Source organism: Podarcis raffonei, chromosome 4 (genome assembly GCF_027172205.1).
Source record: "Podarcis raffonei isolate rPodRaf1 chromosome 4, rPodRaf1.pri, whole genome shotgun sequence".
Taxonomy (NCBI): Eukaryota; Metazoa; Chordata; class Lepidosauria; order Squamata; family Lacertidae; genus Podarcis; species Podarcis raffonei.
In genome coordinates, this window is record NC_070605.1 from 56,223,417 (window position 1) to 56,236,554 (window position 13,138).

Consider the following 13,138-nt stretch of genomic DNA (forward strand, 5'->3'; position numbering starts at 1 on the left):
TTTTGCATCTGGTAATTTGTGTATTGTGTCTTTTAAATAGATGTTGATGTTTTGGTTGTTTCTAATTCTTAATTTCTTGTAATTGAGGGGGGTGTAATTATCTTGTAGTATGTGAAACGCACTCTTGAATTTCTTACTTTGCTTTTAATTAGATTTTGAATTGCTGTAGGGAAACAAATGTGATTTTGGTTGTGTTTTTTGACATTTCTCTGGATGGTAAACCACAATGAGTAGTACAGTAATACAAAAAGGCACTATAAAAATGAAAAATGAAATGAGTCCCTTCCAGGGATAAGGGACAGCAAGGGAGAAAAGACTGAATAATTAAAAACAGCACAATTCTAACCATATGTGAATATGGGACATTTCTTGGAGTTTAGCAATGTAAATAAAACTATATATGACAAAAACACCACAAGTGTCAACAGACCTCATTCCAAGGAAACAGAACTTGGGTGCACACTGTGGCTCTAAGTTCTCACAACTCAGCGAGACTTCCGGAGGCGGCGCCATCGGCAATGGCGGATTCCCTCTAGTCTGGAGGGAGTAGCTCCGCGGAAATTGGGTCTTGCCACTACGGCGAAGCGGGGACCCTTTTGGAAATCACAGGTGGGTGAAGCCTGTGACGTGGGACTCGGCGGGCACCTTCAGCGCCTCCCCAATTCGTGAGGGAACCCCGCGAGGGGCTCCGGAGCGTAACGGGGGAGTGTGGCGCGGTGCTGAGAGTCAATTGCTCTTTCCGTGGAGTGAAGCCGCGCAGCTGTTGCCGGAGAGCGCTGACCTTTTTCCTGTGACAATTTGGCTACTAAACAACTACCCGTGAGTAGGTGAAGCTTAAAGATTGGGGATTAAAGGAAAAAAAGGGACTAATTTGGCACTGAAGCGGGAAGGCGTAAACAGGAAGTCCCCCTTCCGCTTTCTGTATACAGATCAAAGCAAAGACTGTTTAAGCTAAGACCTGGAGAATCGCGTTTAAAAGTCTCAAATCCGAACGTCAAAACAAAAGAATTCCCTCCCTGAATTGCAGGAGAGGGGAGGGAAGAGAGGAAAGTAATTTTTTGCCTGCAAAAAAAGAAAAGAAGGAGAGAAAAGGGAATAAAGACCACCACTTAATCCTTGGGAACGGATTGCCAGGATTATTAGAACTGCTGTACTGAGAGTTGCACTATTTATGGACAATGTAACTTTTTGACAGTTAACTCTGCAAGGGAGATACTTGTTGAAGGGCTTCTTTGGACTTGAAACTGTTGCCTATTTTGTTGAAGGGGGACTTTGGAAAAGTTGGAAAGATACTCTATTACAATATTATTGACTGCTACTGTGTCCCCCTAGAGGAACACTGAAATTGTTACAACCAGTTGGGGAATTTTCCATTTTCAACTAGCTTGGGAATTTCCACTGCAAAAGAAGCTTTGGCCGTGGGACTGACATTGATTCTCAGACAAAGTGTGATGGATGAAAAAATAACAAGATCGGGCAAGGTCAGACTGCAGCAGACCAGTGCAGTATCCCAGCAGCGTAGACCATCTGCATCCGGCCCTCCTGCACCACAGGGGGAAGATCCTGTACAAGCTGGGTCAAAAGGAATGGCCTCTGAAGAGGGATTTACTTCAGTACTAAATAAAATTTATGAAACATTGGAAAAATTAAGTAAACAAGTTACTGAAGCAACAACTAAAATTGACCAAAATACTACTAGCATTAACAACCTGGGGCAGAAGGTGAATTCCAATACAGAATCCATTGAAAAACTGCTGCAAGAATCTACTTCTAATCGAAAGACAGCTGAGGAAGCAAGGAAAAAAGCAGCGGCTGTAGAGGAAAAGATAACACCGATATGCAAACAGCTTGGGGACCATCAGTCGCTTTTGTCTATGATTGAACTGAGGGAGAAACAGACTAATCTGAGGATCAGGGCGGTACCTGAACTTGAAAAAGACAGCCTAAGTGATTTTCTTACACAGGAATTTGCAGACTTTTGGAGTTTGGATGATAAGCAAGACTTTAAGATAGTAAGTGCCTTTAGACTTGGAAGAGGAGGGAGAAAGAACAGGTCGAGAGACTGTTTGATTACCCTCCGATCAAAAGAGGAGAGAGACAAAATACTGAGTCTGCACTTCCAGAAGACCCTGGAAATAAATGAATCAAGAGTGGAGATATTTAAGGACATTCCGAAACATCTTTTGGACCTTAGGTCTAATTACGGAGATTTGGTGGCCCTGTTGAGAGGAAATAGAACCATTTTTAGGTGGGAATTCCCCCAAGGCCTATCCTTTACTTTTAAAGGGAAAAAGTTTAAAATAAGATCAGTGGAAGATAAAGAAATTTTTTTGAGAGAACACGGAGAAGACCTGCAAAAAGAAGCTGTAGAAGAGCTAAGAGTCTTAAAACCAGGAGTACTAGACATAGTACCACCACCTTTGGGATTGGACAAGCTAGAGAAAGTGATACCACCGTCAGAACAAGAGGAATTATTGGGAGCAGTTGGAGGAAAGTAAAATAAATACACCATGTCTCTGCAACTATTAAGTTGGAACATTCGTGGATTTAACTCCCCGGAGAAAAGGAGGAAAGTCTTTCATTTATTGAAAAAGGAACAATTGGACTTGATTTGTTTACAGGAAACACATGTGATAAGGCTACACAGGAAAGTATTGATTAATAAAAGATTGGGTCAAGAGTTTATTTCATCGGACAAGGTTAAATAGAGAGGAGTAGTTATTTATGCAAAAGAGAGCCTATCACCGAAATTCGTTTTTAAAGATGATCAAGGAAGATTTGTGGCAATCGAAATTCAAACACAAGGAGAAAAATTTTTGATAGTAGGAGTTTATGCACCAAATGAGGGGAAATCTGATTTTTTTAAGAAGTTGCATGAGACATTGTTAGACTATATGGACTACAACATCATTATGATGGGAGATATGAACGGAGTGGTATCTACAAACATGGACAAGTCGCAGAGACAGGGAGTTACCAAAGATGGCAGACTACCAAAAACCTTTTTTGAATTGACTGACAATATGGACTTGATTGACATTTGGAGAACTAAGAACCCCTTGGGTAGAGAGGGAACCTTCTTTTCTGAAGCCAAAATGACATGGACAAGAATTGACCAAATTTGGATAACTAGAGGACTGGCACCTAAGACTTGAAAAGTGGAAATTTGCCCAAAAATTTGCTCCGACCATAATGCTGTGAAAATGGAGATGAAATTAACACCAACTGGTTCCTTCAGATGGAGGATGAATGACTCCTTGTTCAGAGATCAAGAGGTTACTAAGAAGGCCCAAAAAACCTTGAGAGACTATTTTGAGATAAATTTGAACACCACTATTGAAAAAATAATAATCTGGGACGGAAGTAAAGCAGTTATGAGGGGGTTTCTGATTCAACAGAATGCAATAAAGAAGAGAGCCCAAAATGAGAAAAAAGATAAAATTTTGGAAAAAATAAAAGAGGGTGAGAAGAAACTGAGAGCGAAACCAAAGTCACAAGAGATTCTGAGAGATATAAAGTTATACCATTATACCAAGTGCAATATATGAAGATGATGAATCAGGAAATTGAATGGAAAATCAAACAAATGAGACAAAGGACATTTGAATCGGCTAATAAATGTGGAAAATAGTCACACGTCTCTGTGAACCATCAGCAAAACACAGTGTTTTCCCAGCTGAAACAGCTCTGCAGTTCCTTATCTTGACACCAGGTGTCTCTGCCACCAAATGGGCATTAGTAGCAGAGTCCACAATCCAACGCAGCACTCTCTCCTCACTGGAGTTGTCCTTCTTTGTTGCCTTAGCAACAGACTTCCCGCTGCCCCCGACCTTGGGGCCTTTGCTGCAGGTGTTTTCCAAGACTGCCATCGAAGCAGTCAGCTGATAAGTGTCTCCTTCCCCCTCTGAAGCACGCTGCGTTCTTTGCGCTTTCCCACGCCTGCCTCCTCTGCTGGACTGGTTGCCATAGAAACCCGGCTGGTTCCCATGGGAAGCGACCTTGGACACATCCTGCCCTGTCTCCCTTGCTCTCTGTGGGCATTTGCGACACAGATGTTCAGAGGAATTGCACACAAAGCAACGCCGAGTGGAAAACTTTGCAAACTTGCCTTTGGTCTTCTCTGCCCCCCCAACCTTGCTAGCAGCGCTCCTCAAGGCTTTGCTGCTTTTGGGGACGTGGCTTTTGGCTTCTGCTGTGGTTACTCTGCAAACCCTCTCCAGCTCCTGCCAAACAGCCTGGGCACTCTCAAGACCCTTGGAATGGCCTGCACCCCCACTCCCAGGTGCAAAGCTCCCAGTGGAACAGCCTGCCACTGCATCTCTCTTCTCTTCTCTCAGCCGCTCTCCAGCATACAGCCCATGTGTTGGAGCATTGCAACAGCCTTCCAACACAGTCCCAGCCCCCTCTGGGCTTTCTGGGCTTTCTGGGCGTCCCTCAGCCCCTCCTGGGCTTGATGCTTCCTTTGAGCAGCTCTCAGCCCCCTCTGGTCTGGCTCCCACTGTCTGCCACGCGACCCAGGGCTTCTTCCCGTCCACCTTATCAAAAGGGACTGACGATTCCTGGCTGTCTGCCATCTTCTCCCCGGGGCCCAGCCTACTTACGTACAGTAGTAGCTTCTCCTCGCACCCGGTTCGGCAGACCAGAACTTCCCAGCGAGCCCTCTGCCTCAAGATAGGCACAGCTCCAGCTGGCTTTTACTGCAGTCTTCTTTCCCAGCGTCTCGTTAGCTGGCCGCACCACACACACGAACGTTGCTTATCTCTGCTTCAGGCGTTTGCTGATGACCCATAACCTGTCCTGTTATTTATTAATAGCTTTACCGGCCCCCGGGGGGTCCACACGCTTCCTCTGGGCGACTCCCTTCTGCTGGGGCTCCTCCGATTGCAGCAGAGTGTAAACACAGCGGAACAGAAGCAGGGTTGCCGTGTGTGCATAATAAATCAGGCTTAACGCACGGTGTCTCCTTATCTTACTTTAAGTCTTTATTCCCGTAGCAAAAACAACAGTCATAACTCTCCTGGTGACAGAGCACACATGTTCGCTCCTCTCTTGCACCGGAGCAAACGCACACTGAGAGAAACACAGTAAAAACACTCCCCTCAGTATTCTAAACCACGCCTCAGAATGTGAGACGTCACTCAGAACTTCTTAACCCTGTGAGTTCTGATCCTCTCTCCACAATAACTATGAGAAATGTTGGTCAGAAGTGAAAAAGGACTTAGAAATATGGTCAAATTTGAAGCTTTCCTTGTTGGATCGAATTGCTGTTATAAAGATGAATGTATTGCCAAGAATGTTATTTTTGTTTCAATCACTGCAAATTTTGGACAAAATGGATTGTTTCAAGAAGTGGCAGAGAGATATTTCTAGATTTGTCTGGCAGGGCAAGAAGCCCAGAATAAAATTTAAAATATTAACTGATGCAAAGGAAAGAGGAAGATTTGCCCTGCCAGACCTTAAACTTTACTATGAATCAGCAGCATTCTGCTGGTTGAAAGATTGGCTGCTTCTTGAGAACACAGACATTTTGGACTTAGAAGGTTTTAATAACGTTTTTGGGTGGCATGCATATTTGTGGTACGACAAGATTAAAGCACATAAAGCATTTAAAAACCATATTGTCAGAAAAGCATTGTTCAATGTCTGGATAAGATATAAGGACCTACTTGAAAATAAAACCCCAAGGTGGTTGTCACCGATGGAAGCAAAGGCTCAGAAAAAGTTCAATATGGAGGCCAAATGGCCGAAATATTGGGAAATTCTGGAACAAGAAGGAGACAAATTGAAATTGCAGAGTTTTGAGAAATTAAAAGATAAAGTGCGAGATTGGCTTCATTATTATCAAATAAGAGAGGCCTATAATTTGGACAAAAAAATTGGCTTCCAGGTGGAAAAATCAAAATTGGAAACAGAACTGTTAGATCCCAAAACTAAGATACTTTCAAGAATGTATAACTTGCTGTTAAAATGGAACACGCAGGATGAAACGGTTAAATCTGCTATGATTAAATGGGCACACGATGTTGGACATAGCATTATGTTTGCTGACTGGGAACAGTTGTGGACCACTGGTATGAAATTTACGGCATGCAATGCCTTAAGAGAGAATATTATGAAAATGATATACAGGTGGTACATGACACCAGTCAAGCTTGCAAAAATATATCATCTGCCCAATAATAAATGTTGGAAATGTAAAGAAAATGAAGGTACATTCTTTCACCTTTGGTGGACGTGCCCAAAGATTAAGGCTTTCTGGGAGATGATCTATAATGAAATGAAAAAGGTATTTAAATATACCTTCTTGAATAAACCAGAGGCCTTTCTCCTGGGCATAGTCGGCCAATTGGTGCCAAAGAAGGATAGAACTTTCTTTATGTATGCAACAACAGCAGCAAGAATACTTATTGCAAAGTATTGGAAGACACAAGATTTACCCACCCTGGAAGAGTGGCAGATGAAGGTGATGGACTATATGGAATTGGCGGAAATGACTGGCAGAATCCGAGACGAGGGAGAAGAGTTGGTGGAAGAAGATTGGAAGAAATTTAAAGACTATTTGCAGAAATATTGTAAAATTAATGAATGTTAAAATGATGCTGGATTGAAATTAAGTGGCATTAGCAACAAGGTTAATAAGAATATGAAAAAATGGATTGATAATGGATGAAAAAATATAGCTATAATATGTTAAGATATAGAGTTAAGATAAAGGAAAGAGGGTAAGGATTTGCTGAATTGATTATGTAAATGGGAATACAAAAGGGGAGGTGTGAGGAGGTCAAGGAAACAAGCAAATGAGCCTAAAGATATCAAAAAATGGATTTGTTTTTAATTTTTTCTTATCTACTTGTTTTTTGTATCTTGTATTTTTTCTTTTCTTTCTCTTTTTTCTTCTCTATGTATTTTTGTATTTTTTGTATTTTTTCTTATTTCTTTCTTTTTTATGCTTTTTCTTTATTCTGTAAACCTTTGTTTTTTGTAAAACCTTAATAAATATTATATATTTAAAAAAAATAAGTTCTCACAACTCAGCAAACTGAGGCATGTGTAACAATACTTAATGGAAATAAGCCTCACTGGAGTTACACAATTTCTTACTTCGTAAACATGGACAGTCTAAGGTACTGAGACATTATCTGGTCCAGTTACAGATAGGTAGCCGTGTTGGTCTGCCATAGTCAAAACAAAAAAATTTTTTTCTTCCAGTAGCACCTTAAAGACCAACTAAGTTAGTTCCTGGTATGAGCTTTCGTGTGCATGCACACTTCTTCAGATACACAACTGGTCCAGTTGGTTTAATATTGTGCCCTTCTCTTTTATAGAGGAGATGCAGTGATGGAGAAAGCAACACTTGTTAGATTTCTGCAGCAAAACAAAGCCTCTGTTTTGAGCCCCATTAGTGCAATGAAGCTTCCCCCCCATGTCCCCCAATTTGGCTTTTGTGGGTCTGGAGAACCCTCAGAACAGCCTGTGGGGGAGGAGAAGGCAGATAGTTCTTGTCCGGAAGGTAGAAATGCTTACATGGATGGAACAATAGTAAAAGCACACTGTTGAATTCTTCCCTAACAGTGCAAACCTACGCCTGTTTACTTGGAAGTAAATCCCTAGAATATTTAAGAAGGCTTATCCTGGCATTCCCCTGCATTCAAAGACAGGAGCTAGAGAATTGAGTGGATGAGACTAATAGTGGGTCCAAGGGTCAAGAAGGCGGTTTCTGCATATGCTGTAGAGGGAAGTGAGGGGCAGATGGGGCTTGTCAACCTGGGAAGGTAGTCCATCCAGGAGAAGGAAAACTCTGATCCTAAACCTCCACTGCCTTGCAGAATATCTTTGGGAGAAGAAAAGGATAAGGAGTAAACCCTACACAAATCTGGACTGGAGTCCCCAAAATGGTTGGACGGCACCTAGTATGCCTCCTCCTAGCAACCACTGCGGCCAAGCTGGTGCCAAGTGTTTTCATTTGGACAGCATCAGCAAGGCTGAGAGTAGGGTCTTGTCATCTGGGCAGCCCAGGACCTCCACACACACACTGCTCAGGCTTGTGCCTCGGGGAGGTCACTTCAGTGCTGCTAATCTGGTGGTTTGACTTCACCCCCAGAGGCACACTCCATTTTATCTTGAGTTAGAGTTAGACAGATGCCAACAACATCCTCTAGTACATCCTCTATGGGACTTTTGGCCTTCCAGATGTTGTCATTGACAATGCTTTATGGGGCTGATGGAAGTTGTGGTTTAGCAATATCTGGAGGGCCAAAGGTTCCCCACACCTGCTATAGAATAAGAGTGACTGAGTGACTGCCCCTATTGTTGGAGTACAATTCCCATCACCCCTGACCATTCACTGTGCTTGCTAGGGCTGATGGGAGCTGGAGCCCAATATCTGGAGGAACTCCATTGCCTATCCTTGCTCTAGCAAATGTGTTGAGTATTTTATCCTCATTGCATATGGTATCACAGTTATGGAGAGTGATAATCTGTGGATACAAGCATACATGTGTGCCAAGAGAATGTCAACCTGCAAATCTCATTATTTTTTTCTCTGTAGGAACTAGGGACCCAATTGACCTCAACATACTATTGAAAACAGTCTGGATTAAAAAAAGACTAGCACTCTCTTCAAGCCCCGGCAGGCCCTAAGATATTATCCTTCCTATCAATAATAAGCTAATGCCCCACAAAGCTATTATGGGCTCATTTCAGAACTTTCCTTGGCTGTTTCTGGTAACTAGGGCAACTGGCTGTACAGGTGGAAGAACACAAAGCATTACCACTGAATTTTTTAACAATTCCTAGAAAACGTTCTCCTCACTTTCTGCAAAACATCAGTGAAAGGGGGTTGGATGAGTATTGCATGCTGGCCAACAACTACACAGCAGTCTCAGACACATGAGCCCAGCTAGGGCCTCAGCTGGTAAGCTCTGATTTCAAATGGCATTTGCTTGTTTGGATCAATGAAACATCTGCCCCTGTTTTTAACTAGTAGCTATGATGATGACAGGATAGTGCTATCCTGTTGCAATTGATGGAATGGGCATTAGGGAAGTAGTTTCTACTCAATCCCTAGCTCCAAACATGACTCTAAATTTGGGTGGGATTCTCATATCTACCCAGGTTTTCACATCATAAGAGCCTTGTTCTCATAGGGGCCAGCTAGGTGCTGATGGGAAGCTCATGAGCAGGATGACCTAAGTGCAGCAGGGCTCCTCCCATTTCTGATTCCTAGCAACTGGCGTTCATTCAGTGCAGTGCGCAACTAAGAAGTGCAACTAACCAGGCACAAACTGGGCAGTTAGAGGGCCAAGAATGAGCATGGCATGTGTGTGTGTGTGTAAAAGTAAGCACTCCTTCTGATAGAGAGAGGAGCCTTGTCAATTTTGTTCATACACAATGATGAGATAACATTCTTTAAAAAGTTCATAATTACTCAAAGATTGAACACACATTTAGCTCTCAATACATCATGCTAAGATTCACAAATTAGGTTGGTTTTAATTTAAAGAGTGTTCAGAGTGACCGGGGGGGGGGGGAGAGATATCCGCTCCAGCTATTAAATCATTTTCACTTTGACCCAAGTCAATAGTGGCCATGTCCAATTACCTCCATGATGCTGAATCTCTAAACTGCTCTCTCAGCGAAACATCTGTTTCTTATTATAGGACCTTGCCAGGAAGATAGTGAAGCTCTGGAGTGCAAAATGTCCTTGTTCTGGTAGCAGTGCTAGAGAGCGATTTTGGGTAGGGTGGCAAACCAGAGGGCAAAGTGGTGAAGAGCGGAAGAGTATGGAAATGGGCTCAGGACAGACACGACACCTGAGATTTAGGGGAATGGAAGGAAGTTCATGGGATGAAGGTTTTCCCAGCCCACTCCTTCTCACTCCTGCAGTTGCCCACATCTCTTGTGAGGGCTGGAGGTGGGTCACTGTGCTATTTGTTTTCTGGGACCCACCTCTTTATACTCCTCTATTCCACATGGGTCACATCCACACCATACATTTGACCACTTTAACAGCCAGGGAGAGACCTGGGAACTGTAGTTTGCTAAGGGTGATGGGAATTGTAGCTCTGTGAGGTCAGCACCCTTAGCTGGGTACAGTGTGCAGGATTCTCCACGACTCTCCACATTGTCTAATAGAGATTTAAATGCATGGATGTGCATTGGAGCCGTTTTCTGTGTGCTGCAGTTGTATTGATTTTCTTTTCTTTTTATCATTGTAGATTCTGCAGCTGTAAGCCGCCCTGGGACCTTAGGTGAAGGCCAGGTAAGTAACCTTATAAACTAGTAACAATACAAGCAGCACTTGGAAGAAACCCAAGGCAGACAGCCCACCTGAATCATGGTGGGGAAAGGCAAGACCAAGACTCTGTAAGTTCTTTTGTGTGACCCCCTCTTGGCCTCACCCTGGCATCACTGCACTAGCCCCAACCCCAGTGTCCATTCATGGAACATTGATGCCTGCCAAGGGGCATGAGCAGGTGAATGCACAAAGGCAACACGTGCAATTTGGTCTTTATGCACTATGCCTCTGTATTGTAGGACCAGAGACTCTCAGGTCTGCCTCTCCCCACACGATCCAACCCGGACTCTCCATTTATCATCTGAGACCTTTCTCCATGAGAGGTCTGGAGGGTGGCAACATGAGAACAGGGCCTTTTTTGCAGGGGCTCCCCGTTTGTGGAATGTTCTTTCCAGGCAGGTTTGTCTGGCGCCTTCGTTACATATCTTTAGGTGCCAGGCAAAAACATTCCTCTTCAACCAGACCTTTGGCTGATTAATATTCTGCAGCCTTTTAAAGGTGTTTGTGGGGGCCTATTGTTTTGTTGCTTCTGGTTTAACTATTTATTTGTGCTTTTATCTTATCTTTTTATCTCGCGAGCTGCCCTGAGATCTTTTGATGAAGAGTGGTAATATATATAAATCTAGACATAAATTTAAAAATAAAAAAACATGGCTGGGGTTTCAGGCTAGGGCAGGCAGTGCAGTGGTAGGCCCTGAAAGCTGTCTGAAGATATCACATTCCTGTGTTTGGCTGCAAGTTCTTTACATGTTAACCAATCTCATCTTTTTAGTTGATTTTGTGCTTTGAAAGGTGTCTGGTCCCCTTTTTACTGCTCTGGAGTGTGCCCTCTTACCAGACTTCTGCTCTTTTAAAAAAGGAACAGTGCAGCAAGGCTGCCTCCCCCTGTAATGTAGCTGCAGACAAGCCACAGTGGAAGTCTTCTCAGTGTGAAGTGCAGGGGTGAGAGGAGAGTATCACCTGAAGGATTTCTGCAGGGGTTAAAGGCATTGAAGGTTCTACCAAGAAAAGGGGAGCGATTTTTGGTTGGTGACCTGGAGGCTCATTCGCTGCCATGACCTTTAGGCTTGTTATTATTTTTATTTGTGTCACCATCAGGAAGAAGAGCTCTGTCATGCAGTGTATTCACCTACCCCTCTCTTTTCCCTTGCCTTTTGTGGCGAACTTTTCTTTTTCTCTTTATAAATATGGCTTTTCCAAGTAGAACTTTGACACGGGTGGCGCTGTGGTCTAAACCACTGAGCCTAGGACTTGCCGATCAGAAGGTTGGCAGTTCGAATCCCCGCGGTGGGGTGAGCTCCCATTGCTTGGTCTCAGCTCCTGCCCACCTAGCAGTTCAAAAGCATGTCAAAGTGCAAGTAGATAAATAGGTACCACTCCTGTGGGAAGGTAAATGGTGTTTTCGTGCGCTGCTCTGGTTCACCAGAAGCAGCTTAGTCCTGCTGGCCACATGACCCAGAAGCTGTCTGTGGACAAATGCCGGCTCCCTCGGTGCCGCAACCCCAGAGTCGTCTGCGACTGGACCTAACGGTCAGGGGTACCTTTACCTTTTTTCATCTTCTCCTTATAAACATGGCTTTTCCAAGTAGAACTTCTCTGCCTTTACCCGTTCTCACCATTAGGTGGCTCCTCGTGTCCTCAAATGCCTGCTGAAAGCTGGTTGAGCAGGTGAATGCTTCTTATTGGTTTAGTAGAGCCATGATGCCACTGGGCAGCCCCTTTTAAGAGAAAAGCTAGAAACAGTGTGTGAAGAGCTTGGAACAGTAGCCTTGTTCTGAGGAAGTGGAAAATCTGTGAACTGTCATTTCCAAACAATCATGAGTGAGGTGAGTGGACAAAATGCTTTTAATACGGAGGGTAGCAGGTAGAAGAGAAGAGAACGATGCAGATTCTTTTGAATCAGACAGAAGGCTAAATAGAAAAAAGAGGATTCAAACTGTGGAATGTTTTAAGTTTCAAAAAGGCTGGCATCCATCGGAGAGTTTAACAACGGCTAGATTAAGGTTTCCTAGGGAGATGCAAGACATCATTAGCAAATAGTGAACTGACCTGTTTTAGAACGAGCAGGTAATCCTCATTGAGGCTGCAATCCTATATCCAGTTACCTGGCAGGAAGCCCCATTGAACTCAGTGGGACTTACTTCTGCCTAAGTCATGCATGAGGGTTGCACTGAGACAGACTTAAAAGAAATGCAACAGCCTTTCGTTACTCTCAAAAGAGCTTGCTGGCATTTGAAGCATCGGCTTTGCACAGTTTGCCAAAATCCCAAATTTTCTCATTTTCATTAGAAATGTATGTAGGCGGGCATTGTGTCTTCTTGAAGCAAAGCCATTGATTTCAGTATATGTTTTGCATCCTTCAAAAACAAGCTGACGTATGCTAAAGTTTAGACATCAAAGTGCAAAGCTGACTTTTTTTGGGGGGGGGGTCGCTTTGCTTCTCATTGCTCTCTATCAAGTAGCTGCTTTAGCTGAACATATTTTTGCATACATAAGTAAAAATGCAGGTGGTATGGTGCATAAAAAGGAACTTTGTGTGTGTGTGTGTGTGTGTGTGTGTGAGAGAGAGAGAGAGAGAGAGAGAGAGAGAGAGAGAGAGAATGTAACAAAAAGGTAAAATAAGTCAGTATGCATGTATCTGTTCCAGTGAAATTGTTTCCAGTTTCTGGATGTATAATGCATTTTTCCAAATGACATGACAGCTCCACTAATAGAGCAATAGTATTTTTGGATGCACTTTCTCATTATAAAGGAGAATTCTATTTCTGGCAGAAGAGTCACAATTCTACCCAATTCAAGTAGGGTAGAGTTGACACTTGCACAAAGTTAAGAATCTCTTTT

At 43.3% G+C, this 13,138-nt stretch overlaps 1 protein-coding gene across 2 annotated transcripts in view; it reads left to right on the plus strand.

Moving 5' to 3' along the window:
* The window catches only part of PCP4 (Purkinje cell protein 4), a 67,902-nt gene that overhangs the window by 7,851 nt on the left and 46,913 nt on the right, over positions 1–13,138 (plus strand). Inside the window, exon 2 of one of the 2 annotated variants that reach the window (XM_053386762.1) lies at positions 10,218–10,261. In XM_053386762.1, coding sequence (XP_053242737.1) covers positions 10,218–10,261 — 44 coding nt within the window. Of the gene's footprint in view, positions 1–10,217; positions 10,262–11,998; positions 12,124–13,138 lie in introns of those variants that run through there. The other variant, XM_053386763.1, reaches the window with a different exon arrangement.